Raw genomic sequence first — 24,181 nt, 5'->3', positions numbered from 1 at the left:
GATGGTCAGTGATTCATTCTGTTAGTTGTCAAAAATAACAAAGGAAACGAGGTACCCAGGCAGGGAAAGGGATGGGGGTGAGAAAGAGGGGGGAGGGCTGGGTTAGGGTGGAAGTCTTTTTTGTGTGACAAATCCAAGAAGAACAAGAAGAGTACCTGGAAAGTACTGTGGTGGTGGTGGTGGGGGAGGTCTTATTTTTCGTTAATATATATATATATATATATATTAAAAAAAATGAAATTTTTTATGTTTTTAATATTTTTTTATTAAAAATATAAAGTAAATAATCCCAAAATAAAATTAAAAAAAAAAAAAAAAAAAAAAAAAAACAATCGTCAATTTGGGAGAAAATAAAAATAAAACAAAATGTCAATTTACAAAAAAAAAATGTCAATTTGGAAGGGAAAATGTCAATTTAAGGTGGGGGTGACTGTCAATTTGAAATGGAAAAAAAAAATCAAACATCAATATTAAAGTAAAAAAAAAAAACTTAATCGTCAAAAATAATAAAAAAACAAAACAATCATCAATTTAGAAAAAATAAAAAATAATTCAACAAAAAAATTTTGGAAAAAAAAAAAAAATCAAAATAATTTTTCTTTTATATAATATATTTTTATGAATGAAAATTTATATATGAAGGAAATGGGGGAGAGAAATAAAATTGTTTTATTTTCTCTTTTGCTGCATTCAAAAAAAAAAAAAAATTATATTTTATATAAATGTTATAAAAAAAACTCCCGCCCCCTTAAATTTTCTTTTTAATGAAGAAAAAAAAAAAAAAATGGGATAAAAAAAAAAAATTGTGACAAAATTCTTCAGAACAAAGAAATTAAAAAAAAAAAAAGTCCGACCTCCAGCTGACAATCCTTTCTGATTAAAAAATAACAGTTAAAAAAAAAAAAAAAAAAAAAAAAAAAATGACGATGACCCATGTGATTTTGTGTAAATTTCAATTTTTGTGTATGTTGGGTGTGGGGAAGAAATTTGGGAAGAAAGGGTGTGCTTTATTTGTTGGTAGCCATTGGTGATGATCAGAGAGGCAGCAGTAACCATGGCAACATTTTTAATTATTAATAACAACAGTAGTAGTAGTAGGCGGAGTATCAGTTTTGTTCTTTTTTAAAAAAATTTTTTATTTTGTGTCACGCTGATTGAAATCTATTCATAGATTTCTTCCACGCTCGTCGCTCACACCGTCGTGGCACGAAGATTGTTCAGCATTTCCAGCACCTCCCGGAAGAGCGGCCGTTCATGAGGATTCAGCTTCCATGTTTGGTTCATAATTCGGTAGACTTCTGGTGGACAGCCTTCGGGAGCTTCCATACGGTAGCCCCGCTCCACATGACGTACAACGTCAACAAGAGGCTGAAAAAAAAAAAAAAAAAAAAAATTGAAGTACTACATATTTAAGTAACATAGATTTATACTGTAACACATATTGGCACAATATTTATATTATATCTCCTTATATTGCCAGAAAGAATAGATAGTATAGAAGACAAAATTGCAAGGAACACAAGCAGAAACGAATTCTCGCAGCTGGATTCACTGCCTTTCTGGTTTGTCCAATCAGAAGCCAGCTCTCAGTCATGTGACCGAATTTATAAAAGGTTAAACCGGCAACACACTTTCTCTTTCCTCACAGATCTTAGATGGACAACAATTCCACATGGAACAGACTTGTCGTCTCCAACTTCTCTCTTGAGACTCAACAGAACTCACCCAGCCTTCGAAGTCAGGGGTTCGACAAAGACGTGACAACAAACAAGCAAACATGGCTATCTTCACACACAGTCTACAATGCGATACACACATGAATTCACTCTCATCCTACAGTACTGTCTCTGATCTTTTGTGATGCACGTTTCTACTACTAACTTTAAGGAGACAAATAATCCATCAGAACTACGGATCATAACTTCAACACACACACATGAACTTTTCTCTTTCAACAGGGCTGTCTTATCTTTTATCTATGTCATCTTTAAGATATGTATCCACACAGGAACACTTTCCATGACTTTCTCTATACAAGTCAAATAAACAAAGATAATCAAGAAAGCTTTTTTTTTAATGTTAGAATGAGACTTAATGACTTATACAATAGAACGTCGATACATATTAACACAATATTTCTAAAAAGTACGTCGATACATATTAACACGATATTTCTATAAAGTACGTCGATACATATTAACACGATATTTCTATAAAGTACGTCGATACATATTAACACGATATTTCTATAAAGTACGTCGATACATATTAACACGATATTTCTATAAAGTATGTCGATACATATTAACACGATATTTCTATAAAGTATGTCGATACATATTAACACGATATTTCTATAAAGTACGTCGATACATATTAACACGATATTTCTATAAAGTATGTCGATACATATTAACACGATATCTCTTCTATCAAGTACGTCGATACATATTAACACGATATTTCTATAAAGTACGTCGATACATATTAACACGATATTTCTATAAAGTATGTCGATACATATTAACACGATATTTCTATAAAGTATGTCGATACATATTAACACGATATCTCTTCTATCAAGTACGTCGATACATATTAACACGATATTTCTATAAAGTACGTCGATACATATTAACACGATATTTCTATAAAGTACGTCGATACATATTAACACGATATTTCTATAAAGTATGTCGATACATATTAACACGATATTTCTATAAAGTACGTCGATACATATTAACACGATATCTCTTCTATAAAGTACGTCGATACATATTAACACGATATTTCTATAAAGTATGTCGATACATATTAACACGATATTTCTATAAAGTATGTCGATACATATTAACACGATATCTCTTCTATAAAGTACGTCGATACATATTAACACGATATCTCTTCTATAAAGTACGTCGATACATATTAACACGATATCTCTTCTATAAAGTACGTCGATACATATTAACACGATATCTCTTCTATAAAGTACGTCGATACATATTAACACGATATTTCTATAAAGTATGTCGATACATATTAACACGATATTTCTATAAAGTATGTCGATACATATTAACACGATATCTCTTCTATAAAGTACGTCGATACATATTAACACGATATCTCTTCTATAAAGTATGTCGATACATATTAACACGATATCTCTTCTATAAAGTACGTCGATACATATTAACACGATATCTCTTCTATAAAGTACGTCGATACATATTAACACGATATTTCTATAAAGTATGTCGATACATATTAACACGATATTTCTATAAAGTACGTCGATACATATTAACACGATATTTCTATAAAGTACGTCGATACATATTAACACGATATCTCTTCTATAAAGTATGTCGATACATATTAACACGATATTTCTATAAAGTATGTCGATACATATTAACACGATATTTCTATAAAGTACGTCGATACATATTAACACGATATTTCTATAAAGTACGTCGATACATATTAACACGATATTTCTATAAAGTATGTCGATACATATTAACACGATATTTCTATAAAGTACGTCGATACATATTAACACGATATTTCTATAAAGTACGTCGATACATATTAACACGATATCTCTTCTATAAAGTACGTCGATACATATTAACACGATATTTCTATAAAGTATGTCGATACATATTAACACGATATTTCTATAAAGTATGTCGATACATATTAACACGATATCTCTTCTATAAAGTACGTCGATACATATTAACACGATATCTCTTCTATAAAGTACGTCGATACATATTAACACGATATCTCTTCTATAAAGTACGTCGATACATATTAACACGATATCTCTTCTATAAAGTACGTCGATACATATTAACACGATATCTCTTCTATAAAGTACGTCGATACATATTAACACGATATCTCTTCTATAAAGTACGTCGATACATATTAACACGATATCTCTTCTATAAAGTACGTCGATACATATTAACACGATATCTCTTCTATAAAGTACGTCGATACATATTAACACGATATTTCTATAAAGTACGTCGATACATATTAACACGATATCTCTTCTATAAAGTACGTCGATACATATTAACACGATATCTCTTCTATAAAGTACGTCGATACATATTAACACGATATCTCTTCTATAAAGTACGTCGATACATATTAACACGATATCTCTTCTATAAAGTACGTCGATACATATTAACACGATATCTCTTCTATAAAGTACGTCGATACATATTAACACGATATCTCTTCTATAAAGTACGTCGATACATATTAACACGATATCTCTTCTATAAAGTACGTCGATACATATTAACACGATATCTCTTCTATAAAGTACGTCGATACATATTAACACGATATCTCTTCTATAAAGTACGTCGATACATATTAACACGATATCTCTTCTATAAAGTACGTCGATACATATTAACACGATATCTCTTCTATAAAGTACGTCGATACATATTAACACGATATCTCTTCTATAAAGTACATCAATACATATTAACACGATATCTCTTCTATAAAGTACATCAATACATATTAACACGATATCTCTTCTATAAAGTACATCAATACATATTAACACGATATCTCTTCTATAAAGTACATCAATACATATTAACACGATATCTCTTCTATAAAGTACATCGATACATATTAACACGATATCTCTTCTATAAAGTACGTCGATACATATTAACACGATATCTCTTCTATAAAGTATGTCGATACATATTAACACGATATCTCTTCTATAAAGTACGTCGATATATATTAACACGATATCTCTTCTTTTAAGTATGTCAATACATATTAACACAATATCCCTTATATAAAGGGAAGTTTGTCTGTGTTTGTATCTATGTCCAGCTAAAAAAATAGAAAACAACCACAATATTGGTATATTCTTGAATGGCGTGGTCCTAAATGAATAATACTTAAAATAAAAAAAAGTATTCTTTGATTGTCAATTTGGTCAGGTTCCAGGATGAGACGGGGATAGTTTTTTTTAGCCATTTCCAACATCATTTATTATATAAGAAAAGAGGGGAATAACTTATATTATTTTTTTCCAGTGATAAGGGGCTGGTTGGAGGTGTAAAAGGAAAGACAGATAAATCAAGAAAGATATCGATGCTTTCGTTCAGTCTCGAAAGACAATGGATACCCCCGTAGAAACAGCTGCGCGTGTAATTCTGAAGCAAGCGTTGCGCAATCACCAACCACCTCTCTCTTGAATCGGCACTGTTCGAGAAAGATAAAAGTTTTAATATAAACATGTCACACACTTGTTAATCTAGTCAGTTTGTTTTTGTTTTTTGTTAGGGTCCTGGGCAACGTCAGATAGCCCTGCTAATGTTAATATACATCGACAATGCATACTAAAATTATATTGATACATATTAACATAATATAGAATGATATTGTTATATAAATTGGCATCTTAAAAGGGGTTGATAAATGAGTCGACTTACAATTCGAGGATAAGGCACTCTGCCAAATGAATAAATCTCCCAAAGTAGCACACCAAAACTCCACATGTCCGATCGACTGGAAAATTCCTGGAAAAAAAAAAAAAAATAATAAAAATCTTTCAATTTTTCTCAGAATTTTATTTTACAATGAAACAAATTATCTTGTGTTATCAAAGCGATAATTTTTTTTTGTTTTTTTGTTAATCACTTTTTGACAATGTTTTGTAAGTCGGCGCTTCTACACTATCGAGACGAAATCCAGGAAATCGTAAAAACTGAATTTCACATGAAAACAATGATATCTTCGTATTCCTTGTATTTTTAAGATGATTATATCCAAAAATTAGAAAAATCGATACGGTAGAAAATTATTTATTAAAGAAAATAGAAAATAGAATTTGTCGAAAACGATCATATTTTTTTTATGTAAGACAGACTTTAAAAAGGAGGTAATTTTCAGTTTCGATTTAAACAAGATGGCAGCAATTTTTCACCTGCTAACACGATTAAAGTTATTTTGTTTATTTTAATAATTCAATAATATTCAATTAATTTCGACTGCATAATTTGGAAGCTACCATTGTAACTTATCAGAATTGAAAAATAAAATTAGTAGAAACCATTGTTTTTTTTTATCTGCAAACTCCATTTATCGACTACAAAATTTAATCCTAATAGTGTAGAAGCGCTTATAAGGCTCATGTTTTTTTATTTTTGCGATGAGGATTGATAATTTGTATTATGTTCTCATCTTGAATGTTATTCTCGTGTTTCGGCTGATGTAACCTCCCACCTTCAAGTTTATCTTGTTGAACTTTGGAATCCATGTGGAATTTCAAACAAAACTTTATTTATCCATTCACCACCGGTCCTTGTGGAAGAACTCGTGGCGTAACAAACAACGTACTAAATTAAGTAAAATCTAGTTCTATGTGACACTCTTCTGGAGACTGAAGGTTCAATCCTCAATGCAGGCAATACTTAGAATACAACTGTGAATTGCTCCAGACTTCTACACAATTGCGGCTGATAGAATGAGAACATGCTTTGCTAATGAATCAACAAGGGTTTTATCACTCAATGAGGAACCCCTCCCTGGACTTTAGCCATCAAACTCTGTCCCGAGCTATTCATTGCCATGTGGGACCCATGTGCTGTATCAGGTCGTCCCTCCGTCTCGTTCTTGGTCTTCCCTTTGACCTCTTATATTCACGAGGTGTCCATTCCGTTGTCCTGATGGACCATCTGTTGTCATGTTGTCTGGCTACGTGCCCTGCCCATCTGTGTTTGGATATTTTGATGACAGTATTGATGTTAATAACACTTGTTTGTTGGCGGATCCAGATGTTTGTCTTTCTGTCTTGTAGAGTGATGCCTAACATTATCCTCTCTATCTTCGTTTGTGCCAAGATTTCACTTTGTCTACGGCGAAAGCAGGAGTCTTGTAAACAAGCATTTTATTCAAATCCTAATGGATACTTATTTATAAAAGGCAAAAGCGGCTCGCACGTTCTTGTATGTCCATGAAAGGCTTTTTTTGGAGAAGGGGGTTCTCGAGAGGCTTATTTTTTAGAACTTTTTATATACTTCCTAGATTATAATATCTACGATTTGCGAACGCACATCGTCTCTACATTTATTTTGATTGACTTTTACAAAATTCACTCTATTCTGTCCTTTCGTGTGTTTGATGGTCTTTTTCGTATAAATAAAACAAAACTAATCAAAGCCAATCGACTCGTCTGGCTTTGTGGCCGAGACGTCTTGAAGGCAATCAGTTTTAATTAATGTCGGGGCAACCCTTCATATCAAGCAATTGTTATTCATTTGGAGAGCTCCCGATTTTTTTTTTTTTTTTGGGGGGGGGGGGGGGGGCTGGTCTTCCCCAACATCGTGGGGGAAGCAAAATACGACAAAAACTGGCCTTCGTTTCTGCGCATGTGTGAACTCATTTCTACAAGTCAACTTTTTAATTGTTAGTTTTAAACGTTTTTCATTTCCTCTCCAGTCTTAGCGTAGCAGTAAGATCTCAGCTTTTCTTTTACTTTCTTTGCCGTCTTCGTGTCACGGGTTCGAGCCTGCCTGCTTACTAACACTTCCCCCCCCCCCAATACCCGGGACCCCCCCCCCCCCCTTCCCCAATCTAAAATAAGATTTTGTCAAAAAATTTAGGAATTATTTCCTTCGAAGTATATTTAAGTTATCTCCCCTGAATTATACTAGATAACAGAAAGTGCACTCTTCTATTCAAATAAAAAAAAATAGAATATCGCTCTATACATGTGAGAGACTGAAAACAAAATTTTTCTCTTTCTGTCATTAAATTGGAAGGAAATTATGGCTTAGCGCCATATTTTTAAGTTTTCTACACCTGTAACATTTAATCTTCTATCTGCTTGCAATTTAGATGAGATTCACGGCCTGTTTCTATAAAATAATTTCAATTTTTTTTTTCTCACCGACATAAGAGATCAAACATTGGAATTTGCATCCACTCTATTTGTCTTAGTTTCAAATAAAAAAAAAAAATTGAGGACAAAAAGATATCAGTTTATTTTTGTAACACTAATGTGATTCATGCCAGTGTTAACTCAACTTATATTTAGGAGTTAAGTCCCTTGAACAATATTCAAATTATCACCTCTGAATTATTATTTTCTTATCAGGGGAATAATTCTCCTATCCAGAAGTACAGAAAAGACTCACTTCATGCATGGGTGAGCTAGTCTTCAATCTAGTCAGACATGTTTCAACAAATCTTACTTCTGATCATAGTTAGATGAGACTAACAAATAGCTAGCTTGCCATCTTAGCATGGCCCTTTTCAACTGGTTATAAATATTGTTCCCAAATATCAAAGTCAAATTTACTGTACATTGCCCGTTGCATTCTCTATGAATTGTTTACCTTGATAATCCATGTTTATTTCTATTATGCAGGGTTTTTTTTTTTTAACATGGACTCTTGTTAATAGTCATGTCTAATTTTAACTCATCTTTTCTTGTGTATTATTTAATTATGCTAAAAACAAGCTCATATTTGCTTTGACAAAAACTACAAATGTACACAATCGACTGTACTTATTTAAACAAACGTAAAATTATTTCCTTCAAAGTATATTTAAGTTATCTCCCCTTAAGGTTGGTTTGTTGGTGTTTAACGGCCTATCAACCCCTCTAGGTTCATTTTCAGGCCAAACAATGTTTTTTGGGAAGTTTTATAGTATTTTCGGAACAGGCTTTCTTGAATATAGTACACGATCTATAACAGAATGTGGACACGTGTATGGCAGCTGTATGCAAATGTCCGAGTTGTGTATGAAGTGACATTACAGCAAGGAGAAAGAAAAAGATTATAAAAAGAAGAATGTGTGCATAGACCGAGGATAAAGATCACAATTTATTCTAACGGAAAAAAAGTCGAGTTATTCCTCGTCTTGGTCTCCTTTGTGACGGAGTCTACAACGCATTGGATCCCTATGTGTAAATACTACGTTACATATCTTATAGTTTGTTTATTTGTGCTTGCCACCCCTGTCTATACAGGGTTGTTCTAGGGCCAAATGAAGGACTTTTATTGAGTCATTTTTAGCTTTTAGATGCAGTCCATAAGATGAGATATTTACATTAGTATTACTGTTGCATCAATCCGACCAACAAAATCTCTTGTCGATATGCGAAGAAATCTAAATATTTTACTTTATTTTTTGATCCGTCCTCACTTTGATCCGTATGATTATTTCGTTTCGATTTTGAAGAAAAGAAAAAAAAAAAAAAAAAATTTTTTTTTTTTTTTTTTTTTTTAAATCAGACTCACATTATGTCGAAGAGCTTCAGGTGCTGTCCATTTGATGGGAAAACGTCCACCTTCTTGGTTGAATTCTTCATATTTTGCCAAGCCAAAATCGGAAACCTGAAATTGATGAAGTCACCTTTTCTATAGAAATTGGTTCAGCATTTATTTCAAGAAAGAAAGCTTTATCAAATAACTAAATAGTATGCCCATCTAAAAGAAACAACAAAAAAAAAAAAACAAACAAAAGCAAATTCCCTCAAATGCTCTTTATTTCCACCAATAATATTTTTCATTGAATGCTATCGACATTCTTCTGATGAGATGATAGCTGAAAGAAATCTAGACAGATTTCGCTTATCATGTTTAAACGGTTTTTATAAATTGTATACCTTGTTTTTTTAACACAGGAGTCACCACTTATCAAGGTCCAGAGGCCACTTGAGGATAAGTGTCAATGGGTGTACATCAATCAATGGGATAATATTGTATTAATCATTAGTAGTGGAAATTTTGTAAATTGGATTACTTAAGGGGACGGTTCGTCAAGAACTTGTTTACGTTGGACTTGAAGATAACCAAATTGTAGTCAGCTGGAAAGCAGGCAAATGGAAAAGAGATCCACAGGTGTGCAGTTCTAAGAAAGAAGCTTTGTTCATGGAATCTACATTTAGGTTTAGGCACAGATAAAGAGTGGGGAAAATTATTGATATTGGCTTTAGCTAGACGAATGATTATTAAAAAGAATAAAAAAAAAGAAATCTAAACATTTATATATATGGAAAAATATGCTTATTCTAAGTATATTTCACCTTTTATTTTTACCAATCCATTTGAAATTAAAGTTCAATGTAATTACATAGCATATATAAATAAATGGCAAAAAGTCTATATTCCAAATTTCAAAATGTTGTCCATCTTACTTTATATAAGAAAATATATATACTAGAGAAAAAAAAAAAAAAAGGCCCATTGAATCATCCATTAAACTCAGATTAGATTGCTCCAGTCAGTAAAAAATTGTTTTCAATACCAATTAAATTTATTTACTAAAAAAAGAGGAAGAACAATCCCAAATCTCTTTTGCTCACTTTTTCAGGCCACAGTTTAAATAGTATTACAATGCATGCAATGATATTCCCTATCATTGATAATAGACTATTCCAACATTTAGTTCTATCATATTTAACGGTTAACAAATGAACAAGAGTGATAGCAGAGAAAATATGTAAACAAAGAAAAAAATTTGTGCAAATAACAAATGCTATTACAGAGATAAAAATCGCTAACACTGGTGATCCCAGTTGAAAGTGATTTACCATGAGAGAGTTAGCGAAATAAAAAACAAAAATGGTTTACTTTAGCAGTTCCATCTTCATGTACAAGAACATTTCGGGCAGCAAGATCTCGATGCACCAAGTTATTGGACTCCAGGTACGACATTCCTGCACAGGTATCTCTGTTAAGGAATAAAGAAGAAAAATTTTAATAAAATAAAAAGTATCACAGGAAAATGAAAAAAACGTACGTACAATCATTTTTGTATATTAAGTCGTTAGAACACCAAATAATACAATTGAGTCTTATTAATTTTTTTTGTGCTTCTACAGACAGTATAACAACGAAAAAATATTGAATTTTAAGTAAAAAAAAAAAAAAAAAATGGTACCTATGTAATTGTCAGGTCGCAAATACTAACATTAAAAAAAGTACGGAAAAAGATAAGGTAAGAAAATAATTATTAATGAAAAATGGTTTTCGATAATGTTTAGATGAGGAATAAAATTTGTCCGACATTTTGAATTTCGTTTATTACGTGACATAACAGAACTTAATTATCTCCCGTCAACACATTTTTTTTTTTTTTTTTTTTTTTTAGTATGTGTAACATAGTGATTTTGCTTCATTTCACAATTTTTTTTTTTTTTATTAATAACTATTGTAATACCTTATTATTTTTCATAATTTTTGGATATGTTACTATTTGAGACCTAATAATTATCTGTTTCATTTGAAGTTTAATATTTTTCGTTATTATAATATAGGAACACTTTTTTTTCTTCTTTGTTAATAAGTTTCATTCAGTATTCGTTTCAAGAAGAGACAAATTAAAAACACCACCACTAAAAAAAAAAAAAAAAAAAAAAAATGTATTTTTATTTGAAAATCTGATGAGAAAATATATTTTTGAAAATTAAACCCAAAATAAAAAAAAATTAAAACTTAATTGGGTTACAACCAGCTAACGTACTTCCTAACTTCTGGTGTAGCGCTACCGAAGTGGTGACAAGGCAAATCAGTTCCTTTGCTTTTTTCTCTCACCCATATATATATATATATATATATATATATATATATCAAAATCACATTTAAATCTAGATAATACACCTGCATGATTTTACCATAAAGAATTGTCAGATTAAATGTTGTAATTAATACATAAGTGTTTAAATATGGTAATTACCTGATAGTTAATTGTTTTAGTTTCGATTCTAAAACAATCAACTGGTATGGAAACCTGTGATCATAAGTCTTACAAAATATTATTTGCAGTAATATTCTATAAGTACTATCCCATCTAAATAAAAATTGCTCGATATACAAGATAGAGCAAATAAATCAAATTTTAGTCATTCAATAAATTTAAAAATTAAACTTCAAATCCAAAGATTTTTATTATTCTATATAAGACAAAGAATACATTTGAAATATTATAACTCCTTATCCTATAGGATTTCAATGTCTACCATCTCTTTATTTGCTAATATTTTCTCCTCTGAAGAGATGGTAGACATCGAAATCCTATAAGATAAGGAGTTATAATATTTCAAATGTATTCTTTGTCTTACATAGAATAAAAATCTTTTGATTTTAAATTTAATCATTTCACGTCATAAATTTTTAAATTTATTGAATGACTAAAATTTGATTACATATATATATATATATATATATACACATATAAAAAGCAAGCAAGGATGTGTAGGCAGTCTACAGAGTTCTATAATTAAGATAAAATAAGGATGTTAAGAGACCATGTTTTCAAAAGAGTTACTTCCCTTCGGAAAAGGATGCTTTTAATGAAGACACAGTAAAGTATGCTATTTAACTAAAATGTTTTGTTTTTTTTTCACGATTATTTGTGAACAACTTGAAACTTGGCATTAAAAATAAAACAATTACTTTGGAATAAGACTACATTTATATCATTTATTTCTTAATCAGATAAAATGGAACACTGTTACCACATCTGGGCAAGAGCTGCTCGGCGCATCCCACCTTGCCTTGGTAGAGTTCAGAATTGGCTTCGAAACTTAGTAGGTAATAGCGTTTTCTCTTCTCTGCAATCTCTTTCACACTGAAGAGATGCTGCATTATTTTCATGGCAAATACTCATCTGAGCTCCAAGTTATGGTTCCCACTTGCCAAACTTTCACAAGAAACACTTGACTAGCTACAACCACTATCAACAATTTTCCCTACTCTCTATCTGTGCCTAAACCTAAATACAGATTCCACAAACAGATTTTTTCCTAGAATTGCCTGCCTATGGAACACTGTTCCATTGGCCTGTTTCCTGGTTGATTACATTATGCTAACCTTCAAGTATATACATGCTGATGACACCACGCTCTATAACAGACACTACAGAAAAACAAATGAACACATATCTAAAGAAATGGCAGAAACACTAGAGGATCGATCTGTAGTGGAATGGGGACATAAATGGATGGTCACATTCAATGCTGCCAAGACTAAACTCGTTTCCTTCAATAATTACAAGAAACCTTCTCTATCACCAATAGCAATGGCCAATGACTTTATCTGAAAGTACATCTTTTAAACTCCTCGGCCTAATGTTCACAGGAAACATGAGTTGGAACAATTACATTGAGATAATTGCCAGGACCGCTGCCAAAAGGTAGGTTCTCTCTACCGTACTAGAAAGCTACTAACGCCCAAAAGTATCCTGTACCTCTATAAGGCCACCATTCGCCCATGGAGTATTGTTGTCATATTTGGGCTGGTGCATCTGCTACTAGTCTCTCGCTCCTAGACAAGATTCAAAAGAGAGTCGCCAACCTGATAGGTCCTGAACTGTCATCTAAACTTCAGCCTATGTCCCTTTGATGAAACGTTGCATCCCTCTTCTTGTTCTAAAAATACTTTAATGGTGAATGCTCTGATGAACTGCAAGCACTTGTACCCCCTCGACGTAAATACCCGACAAACCCGACAAGCAGCTAAATTCCACCCCTTCACAGTAGAGATCCTTAGATGTAAGAGAGCCTTCTACTCCAGTAGTTTCTTCCCCAGAACCGCTAGACTTTGGAATTCCCTTCCAGGTCCCTGCTTCCTCAACTGTACTGACATGCAGAAGTTCAAGTGTAACATGAACTGACATCTTGCTGCCCAACTCCCTACATAGTACCCCTATAGCTTATGTCCCTGATAGTAGCCCCCTACATCAAAGTGGCAACGTGTCCTGTTTGGAGTGAAAATGTAATAAAAAAGTCCAATGTAAGCAAGTTCTTGTGTCTTCCTCTTAAATAATTCATATTCTACACAATCGACACTACCACTTTACATTCATTAACCCGTATCCTCGAGTGGCCTTCAGGCCTTGATAAATGGTGACTCCCCAGTAAAAAAAAAAAAAAAAAAAAGTGAGATAAGTAAACAAATAATGAAAATATCTTTTAAAAAGGAGATAAACATTGTGTGTGTTTTTTGACCAATTGTAAAGTTGATGCGGCCGATAATAGAGCACCTACCACTAACCCTAAGTCTGAATGGCAACACACAAGACAAACAACACACAACCAATTGATTTTCAAGAAATGAAGAAAATGAAAATAAAAAATTATAAGTTAAATATCCAGTCAGAAAGTGGACGAACATTTTGTGTTAAATTTATTTTGTAAAAACAATCCCACACTGCAAATTAACTGTTTTCATCTTTTTTTATTTATTTTTACCAACTTTTTCTGTAATCATGTATAAAAAAAAAAATCATTTTTTTGAACTAACAGATGTTTTTTTGTTTTACCATCTCTGGTTAAACCAGACTGCACTGACATGAGCATTCTCGTGACAGTTTTCTAAACCTTACTACTTCCATGTTGGCTTATAACAAATTGGAAGCAGGTGTTTTGTTTGTGAAACCATTATTAGTTGTGTAACAGACTATTTCTATCCAGTTTTGTTTTTTAACAGAGTTTCCTTCTAAATGGATTGTCTTCACCACTGCTGATGTATTCTTCACTAGCAGAGCACCTGGCATTGCCCAGTCGTAAAATACGTTTAAACGTGATATTTTACTTTATTTATTATAGAACCAATTCTCTATTGATTATCATATTGTACCCAATATATAGTGATTTAAAAAAAAAATGACTTGATTGCTATCACCTAGAATCGAAACCAAAACATTTAGCACTCCAGCCTTAGTTGCTACTGTTTTAGATGGTTAGTCAGATGGATAAGAAATAATTAAAAATTAACCAACTTCAATGTATAAATGCATATTTAAACACGTGTACAAGAGTACTTAAATTGACTTATGCCTGCCAAGTTTCAATTTTTTCCAATTTTAACCCCTTACCAGCTATTTTTGCTGGCCAAAAGAATGGTCCACAAAAAATGCAAGCATTAGACTCGCTTTATGCCACTCTGCGACTTTTCGGGAGACACACTTTGAAAATATAGACAGACAGAGTAAGTTTTATAAATTAGACTAGGACCAGGAAGGGGGGGGGGTTGTAAAACGTGCTTAAATATATTTTAATTCATCCAGATTTTGTATATATTATTATTATTATAAAGTTGTGATTTCAAAAGTAAAAAAAAGAAAGTATTTGAGTGCCATTAGCTAGATTCGAAACCGAAAGCGAAACTGTAGCATTCAAAGCTGGTGATGTTACCACCATACTAACGTAGCACGAATATGAACTGATTAAAAATGAAAAAACTAGGATGAACGTACAAAATGTATGAAGATTTAAAATTTTTACCCCTTTTTGACCCCTGAAAAACTATTTAAACCGGCTAAAAATCCATAAAAGAATGGCCTATAAAAAATCCAATCATTTGAGGCCCTAGCATTGCTCTGCGACTTTTAAAAAGATAAGAATTTGAAAATATGGAGACACTGACTTTTGGAAGAAATAGAGTTTAAATATATTGGTTGGTTGGTTGTTTTACGGCATATCAACCCTTTTCAGGTTATTTAATGCCGAATCCAAAGATTTTGAAGAAAAAAATTTTTTAATAGAATATATTTGTTGTTTTCAAGTCAGTTTCTATTTAACCCATAGTTGGGACCCTAACAGGTACTACCACTCCGGGTCAGAGTGAACCTGGGAGCAATGGTAATTAAAGGGTGGCTCCACACTCCCCAAAGCCCGCAAGCTGAGGCCTCACCACTGGATATAGTTTAAGGTCATATCCAGGACCTTGAAAATATGGAGACAAACAGATATATAACCTTTTATATATTAGATTAATTCACTAATCACCCTCACTTCACTGAAAATGGTAGAAACAATACCTATAAACACAACTTGATCTGAATGGAGTCCAATGTAGAATATACATCAAAAAACTACAAAATAGGCTTGTTTGAGGAAGTTTTTTTAACAAGAGTTACTTCCCCTTTAAACAAGATGGCTGCCTCTTTATAATGTCTAGTAGACCTGATATTAATAATGAATTACTTCATCAAAACACCAGACTGCGGTAGAAAGTGGAAATAGCTTAGCCAAAGCAAAGGGCTGTAGACAACAAAGTAAGTTGTGTCCAGTTATACAAATGATTCATAAAAGGTCGGTTTGAACTTGATATAAGCCGTTGGACCAGTGGTTACAAGTATTTTTTACATGGCAGAACATTTAGTAGCACACTTTTCATTTAATAATGTTCATTCGGTACTTGTACAGGTTAATCAAAACATTAAAAAAAATGAAAATATCGAAAAAAGGTTATATTGTACGTATCCGTTATGGAACAAAGTTCTCCAAAAAAAAAATTTCACTTAATTTCATCAAGTAGTTTTATTTTTTACAGCGAAAAAACAAATTTGTTATGATACCGAGCAAAAGGTTCGATTTTTAGGAAGAAAAGCTAGGATGAGGAGGGAGTGCCAGCGCTTTAAACCGAGTTATCTCCCCGTGGCGTGTTGAACAAATTCATAATGCCTGACTTCAACGCGCTCTCATAAGAACGTGTTTTTCCGCTGTTAAAAAAAAACAAAACAAACTACTCGATCAAATTAAATGAAATTTTTTTCCAGAGATCTTCAGTCCAGAAAGAAGTTTTTCAGTCTTGTTTTGATTAAGAATTATGGAAATTATTATTATTATTTTTATTTTTTTTAAGAATTAACACTTTTTAAAATCTTAGAGTTGGTTGTACACATTCTTATGGGCACAATCTCAAAATAAACTCTGTTTTTTTTTTTGTCTTTTGCTTTTTTATCTTGTGGGGGAGGGAGATCATCACTTATCCAAGTTTACATGTCAAATGATTTGACAGAATTATATAATTTAAAAAAAAATTTTTTTTACTGGGGTGGGGGGTGGGGTTCACCGCTTATCAAGGTCACTGTAGGATAGGAGTTAATAATTGTTACGTGGCTGGTAAGACAACATTGTAATGATGTGTAATGATGGAACTTGGGTAGGGTTTAATTATTTAATAGGACAACTCAACAAGTATTTGTTTACATTAGACTTGAAAATGACAATGTTATGAGCTGGGAAGCAACCTGCAATATTGTGCTCCACAGATGCGTAGTTCTAGGAAACAAGCTTTGCTGGTAGAATTTTCATTTAGTTTCAGGCACAGATAAATAGAAATTGATGATAATGGTTGTGTTTGCTTGGTTTTATTTATAAATACTTATCAAGGCCCAATGGCCACTCAGGGATAAGGGTTATTGTGTGTACAGTAATCAAAGGGATAGTGTAGCAATAGTATTGGAGAATTGGTAAGGTGTTATTACTTAGGGGGGGGCGGTTCATCAGGAATTTGTTTGTGTTGGACTTGAAAACATCCAGGTTGAAGTCGGGAGGGAAACAGGCAAGCGGAACAGAGTTCCACAGGCATGCAGTTCTAAGAAAGAAGCTTTGTTTAAGGTATCTACGTTTTGATTTAGGCACAGATAGGGAGTGGGGAAAATTATTGACGGTGGTTTCAGCTAGTCGGGTGTTTTTTGAGAAAGATTGGCGAGGGGGGACCAGAGAATGGAGCTCAGACGAGCACCTGCCATGGAAATAATGATAGAACAATAACAGGCTCGCTACGTCTCTTCTGTGGGAAAGAGGTTGCAGGGTAGAGAAAAGGGCATTCCCCACCAAGCCACGGAGTCTATTTTGTACTCCGTCAAGGCAGGATAGACTGTTTTTTGCAGCCCCCGCCCATATGTGGCAGCAGTATTCCATCTTTGGACGTACTTGGCTCTTATATAGATAGAGAATTGCATCATTAGTGAGATATCTTCTGGAGCGGTAGAAGGATCCCACCATTTTCCCAGCGACCTTGGCCACAGACTTGATGTATGTGTTCCATTTAAGATCAGGTGTGAAGGTCAAACCCAGGAGCTTATCAAATCCTGGGGCCTCCCTTAGATGAGAGCCATCCATTTCAATTGATGCCAGATGGGGATCAGAGCGTTTATGATGTAGAGATAGGAGCTTGGTCTTGAGTGCATAAAAGGTAACCAGCCAACTCTTTCCCCACTGTACCACGCGCTCAAGATCAGAGGTGAGAGAATCAGAGAGAATATCATCATTTACGGCCTTTGATGTGTTGCCATAGATGGTCGTGTCATCAGCATAGATGTCAACGAAAGATTTTAGTATGTGTTTTGGGAGATCATTGATGTAGATCAGGAAGAGAGTTGGGCCCAGTATGGACCCCTGAGGGACTCCAGCATTAATACTGTGGGCCTCTGATTTCTGCCCATCAACAACTACTCTTATGAGCCTATCGGAGAGAAATGACTTAATGATAGAGAAAACATTTCCAGTTATACCGTAGCTGGAAATCTTGTGTAGTAGGCCTTTATGCCAACCTTATCGAAGGCCTTTGATATGTCAAGAGCAATTGCCCTAGAAATGAAGCCTTTGTTGAGAGATTCGCTAATCCTATAAGATATAACCGTTAGTACATCTGCTGTAAATCTAGCAGAGCGGAAACCATATTGCATGTCACTAAGAAGGTTATTTCTGCTGAGGTGGTTGACTACTTCTCTATTTATTGTGGATTCCAGCAACTTACTCATGAAACACAGGAGACTTATTGGTCTGTACTGAGAGGGGAATGACTTATCACCTGAATTCTTAAATACAGGGCATACTGATGAGGTTTTCCAAGGTGTTGGAAAGCACTTCTCCTTAAGGCAACGCTTAAACAGTTTGGAAAGTATGGGGGCAAGTAATTTTTTTAACACTATAATTGGAATACCGTCGGGACCAGTTGCTTTACTGGAGTCAAGGTTCTTGATTAGCTTGGTGACCTCACGCACAGATATTTGTATGTTGTATAGCGTGTTGTCTGTTATAGGACGGAATATGGGGACTTTTATTTGAAACTACAAAATGGAACCAATGTTGCCAAATAATTGCAGGTTGGTGTAACGAAAAAGTGATTGCACTCACGTTGCAAAGTTTATTTGGTTTTTCTTTGTAATGACGGTTCTGCCTCGTGAGCGGAGGTATTCAACAAGGCTGCCTTTGCCCATAAATTCTGTGATGAGATAGATGGTGTCACCCAGCACGACACCGATTAGCTGCACCAAATTTTCATGCCTCATTGACCTGGGGAGAAGAAAAAGAGAGGAAAGTAAGTTTAGATATATCAATACAAAGATGCCACAGTCAATTAACAACATCAAACTAAGTTATGCCCTTACTATGCCAAACACTCTGGATAACAAAGAAAAGAGATTAGATCATCAGATCAGAGACCTGAACACACTACTATTGAAAAATAAATTAAAATTTATTTTTCAATAGAATACCTCAAACAAAGATAATAAATCCTTATTCCGCGAAGTTTCAAAGAATGCAAAATTCTTCTCTTCAGAGAAAAGAAACATGTCAGCAAATTTTATACATATAGCAAAGCTAAAAGTTTGCTGGTTTTAGCATTGTATGAAACTGCATTATATGACAGTGAACAAACTTAAATTGGTAATTCCAGAGTCAAATGAAGTCTTTTGGTAAGATCAAGAAACAAAGAAAAGTTGTTTTTTTAAATATATGTATCGGAATGTCAATCAATCCCAATTCATAATGATAAAGTTTGGTAATATTTCAATCTGATGCAGTTAAAATAAAGCAAATCTATTATCAAAAGGCTCCAAATTATGTGGGTTATCAGACACGAGTCAAAAAAAAAAAAAAAAAAAAAAAATAGGAGAAAGCTAGCAGGGATCATTTGTGTGATTCAACTCCATTAGATTTTCTCTTTGCTGATAAGTTAGACACAGTAGACTACTTGGAAGACAATATTCAACATGTTATTTATTGCTGAAATACAGCCTAATTTAATGCATAGAGTTTGTGTTAGCTAACACCATATATGGATGAGCCGCGGGGGATATATGCCAAAAATTGTATTATGTAAATTATAAATGCCAAAATATTAATCGTTGGAATAAACCACATATTTGTATAATAAAAATATTTTCTGTTATTTTAATTTAAAGTTCGCTGCCTCTAAATATATTTTCGTTTCATGAAGCAAAAATAAAATTAAACAGAAAATACTGCAATAAAAATTTGTATTTTTAAAGTTTCAACCATTGAAATAATCAATTTAATCCATATTTTTAGATTTAAAATAATTAAAAATAAAGCATTCGTTTCGATTTGTTAAATCATTCGATATTTTGCAGTAATCTACATGATGTTAACTGATATTTTTTATCACTAGACAAACACACATATCTATCTATGTATAAATATAAAAGCGAAAATGTATGTATGTATGTATGTGTGTGTGTTCGCTTTTTCTGTGTTTCTACAAAAGGCTTCTTTCAGAGAAGCGGTCAGTCGGTTCACAACTTTTTAAAACTTTTTATATCACATACAAATTGTAATATCTCACAGTTAACAATGAAGCTTGCCTGTCTATTTAATTTGGTCGATTTCGGGAAGATAAATATTCAATATTTGTCGCTCGCCGCATGTAGGTTAGTCTTTTTCCTATAACATCTTCGGGGGGGAAAAAAAAAGCGTTCAGCAGTAAATGAATACTATCCCGCAGTCAAAACTTGACCTCATTTAAAACGGGCACCTGCTAAATCCAACTAATTAAATAAATTCAAATGTGTTTCCATTAGCATCTCGCTGTGGGGCAATGGTTAACATCGCACGTTTTTTTTTTTCACACTTTAATTTACAACTTTGCCTCAGGGGTCCGGGTTCGATCCTCATACTTACTCTTTTTTTTTTAACCCACCCCCACCCCCAAACACTCGGGCAACACTGGGTACCCATGCTAGTATATACATATATATATATATATCTAATGTTCTGAAGGAAGAAATGTAGGTGAATTTTTTATCACATAGTTTTTCCTTAAAAGGAAAATGAATTACATATTGTTCATTAAAAAGTGTTATTTTCAACGCCTGAAGAGAGGCTGTTCTTGCGAACATTTTCAAACGATATAAGGTTTGAAATTGTCCGAATGGTCGCAAAACAATTGTAACAATGAAAATACCCTACTTGTTGCTATCATTCCAATCTTTGTCTTGATTTTGTTAAAATAATATATCATTATATAATGATTAGATCACTCTGACAATTTAATTTTAAATTTCAACAATATTTCTTGCAATTAACGGTAGCTGAATGGATTAGGTTCTTGCTAATGAAGCCAGAGATAGATTCTAACCCGGCAACAGAAGCTATCAACTAGTGTTAATTGTAACACCCAGCACTGATGAATCTCGAAAATATGGAACACTAGTGTCTGTAGGTATTTAATAATTATTATAGTAAATATATATATATATATATATATATATATATATATATATATCTATATATATTGTAGAAAAGTAATCAGCATGACTGATGGCGAAACACATATCTGTAGATAACTATTTTAACTACAAATATTTATGTGTATATATGTTTGTACACATCCCTAAATATGGATGATAATGCATATTAAAGGGAGAAAACTCTCCCCAAAAACTCCAGGAAAGCTAACTCATAATAAATTTATCGCTAAAAATAAAAATATTATGACATGTTTTAAAGAACTTTTTTTAAACTTGCCCTATACACTTTATTTGAAAAAAATAAACCATTTTTTTTTTTTAAATATGTACATTTGACTTTTGAATTTATGTTAGCCTGACATCTATTATATAAATCTCACCTGTCTGTTTAAATGTATGTATGCAGGTCTCACTGAAACTTTTGACTCGCGCAACGGATCCTGACGAGATCAGTATTATTTTAAAGCTCGGCATCTTGGATGACAAATATCGAAAAATTGGCAAAAGAAAAAAAACATTTATTCCTTCACCCTCAACTGAGCACTTTTCTGCAAGGAAGGGTCGCTTTTTTCGCCGATATTTTCGAAAGTATCACCTCTTTTCGATTGACTAGCCTTAATTTTAAACCTTCACCACTTCCGGTTTGGGGATGGATGCAACGGCAAAGACGTCACATTTTTTTGTTTTTCACATTATTTTCCTTTGCAGTATGGGTTTGAGCCTGTCTGCCTACTACCACTTTTTTCTCAACACACACCTTCAAACATCCGGGCAACGCTGGCCACCCAGACTAGTAAAAAAAAAAAAAAAAAAAAAAATAGGTTTCTGTATCTTTTTGTTTTTGTTATCAATCCCAATTCCATTGTTAATTTTGTATCAAATTGAAAACAATTTTTTTTTTGTGAGTGCTTGCTGTATTTGCTGCCGTTGAATTTTTGGTGCATGATTGCAAAATATGTCATAAATTTAATATTCTACCGAGTTTTTAGTGCTTATGCAGTTCAGCAAAGATATTAGAAAACAAAGATAAAGAAAAACCTTCATGATGTATATGACCGTTATGGAATGAAGTTGTCATTAAAAAAAATAATAAAATAAAATATAAAAAATTCAAAAAATTTTTTTTTTAAATCATTTAATTTCAACAAGTATTTTTTTTTTTTACATAGAAATACCAAATTTTATTAAAAAACAAATATAAAGAAAAACCTTCATGATGTATATGACCGTTATGGAATGAAGTTCTCATTAAAAAAATAAAATAAAAATAAATTTAAAAAATTCAAATTTTTTTTTTTTTACATAGAAATACCAAATTTTATTAAAAAACAAATATAAAGAAAAACCTTCATGATGTATATGACCGTTATGGAATGAAGTTCTCATTAAAAAAATAAAATAAAAATAAATTTAAAAAATTCAAATAAATTTTTTTTTTTTACATAGAAATACCAAATTTTAGTGAGACACACCTTGACAATTTCAGCTACAATCAGAAGAAGGGGCCGCCAGAAGAGGTAGCTCCATCTAATTCTTAAAGTTTGCCAAAATTTGACAAGATAATTTTTTTTTACAGTTTTAGAATATTTTTTTTAGATATTCCTTTTTCTTTCTTTTTTTTCTTTCAAAAAATCGTTTGAAGATTTATACATAAAATTATTAGAACTTCATGTGTGTGTTTTGATAAACTTCCAGAATTAGATGGAGTTATCTCCCCATGAGATCCTCACTTCCTAGCTGAAATTGCAAAGATGACTGTCACGATCACTAAAATTTGATTTTCCTCCATGAAAAAATAAAAATATAAAAAATAATTGATCAAATTAGGCAATGTTTTTTAATGCGAACTTTGTTCCATAATGCGCACGTACATCAGAGATTTTTCTTTATCCTTCGTTTTTTAATATCTTTGTTAAACTGCATTAGCACCGAGTTTATATATGCAGTAGAACCCCGGGATATGGTCGCCCTAGGATACGTTTTTTTCCAGGTAATGTTTTTCTGGCCTCTGGTTACAGTATTTGCCCCGCCTTACGGTGTTATTTATAATGTTATTTGATTATATACTGTACTGTATTTTGTTGATAATTTTTAATATGGGGTTCTAATATATGTGTGTGTGTGTATATATATATATATATATGTGTGTGTGTGTGTATAATATGAAAATAGAACACCAAATAATCTTCTGTCATTCTGTTAAATGAATACAACATTTATAAGTAGTTAATTTCCCTTAATTTTCTAATTAATTAATGCTGACCCATGGGTAACGTCACAGCAAATGGAGTTAAATGTGACTGACTTTGGATCCCTAGACCAGCAGGAATTATCATTCCGTGAACTGATGATTGCAAATGCATAACATCACTATTGACTGTTGATATAAATATATAAAAAAAAATATATATATATATATATATATATATATTATATATAAACTCATTTTATGAAACCTGTTAAGCAAAGATGAAAGTTGCATAAGATTGATTAAGTCACAATTACATATTTCCACTTGAATGTCTTTTGCGTAAATTCACCAATCACTGATATTCACCGCTTCAAAGATATTTTAGATTGTACCTTTGAATTTTAATCAGATTTTTTCCTAATTGCTAGATGCAGTTGAGAATACTTGCCATCTTCATACAAACTTTCAGCGAACACATCTTCAAGTTGTGCTCACATTCCCTCTCCGTAATTATGCTTTATCTTAGAAATGAGAAAAAACAACTTACGTCATCACCGAAGCTTCTTTGAGGAAGGTCTGTGCTGCTCTTTCTCGATCTTTTAACTGTTTAACGGCAACGGCTTTGCCTCTGTAGGTACCTTTATATACATCTGGAAAAAAGAAAGAGTAAGTATGTAATCA

The 24,181-nt window shown here is 32.6% G+C and overlaps 1 protein-coding gene across 8 annotated transcripts in view; it reads right to left on the bottom strand.

Moving 5' to 3' along the window:
* Positions 1 to 956: 956 nt before the first annotated feature.
* The window catches only part of LOC145246885 (tyrosine-protein kinase CSK-like), a 570,595-nt gene continuing 547,370 nt past the window's right edge, over positions 957 to 24,181 (bottom strand). For all 8 annotated transcript variants that reach the window (XM_080108753.1, XM_080108751.1, XM_080108752.1 and 5 more), the window contains 6 exons: positions 24,048 to 24,150; positions 18,953 to 19,111; positions 10,653 to 10,752; positions 9,318 to 9,413; positions 5,502 to 5,588; positions 957 to 1,368 (listed from right to left, as the gene is read on the bottom strand). In XM_080108753.1, the coding sequence (XP_079964879.1) occupies positions 1,192 to 1,368; positions 5,502 to 5,588; positions 9,318 to 9,413; positions 10,653 to 10,752; positions 18,953 to 19,111; positions 24,048 to 24,150 (722 nt within the window). In that variant the 3' untranslated portion in view covers positions 957 to 1,191. The remainder of the gene's footprint in view (positions 1,369 to 5,501; positions 5,589 to 9,317; positions 9,414 to 10,652; positions 10,753 to 18,952; positions 19,112 to 24,047; positions 24,151 to 24,181) is intronic.

The sequence above is a fragment of the Euprymna scolopes genome, chromosome 24 (assembly GCF_053919585.1).
Source record: "Euprymna scolopes isolate OS-2025 chromosome 24, ASM5391958v1, whole genome shotgun sequence".
Lineage (NCBI taxonomy): Eukaryota > Metazoa > Mollusca > Cephalopoda > Sepiida > Sepiolidae > Euprymna > Euprymna scolopes.
The sequence above is the reverse complement of the archived record's forward strand: the minus strand, read 5'-3'. Positions and strand labels throughout refer to the sequence as shown.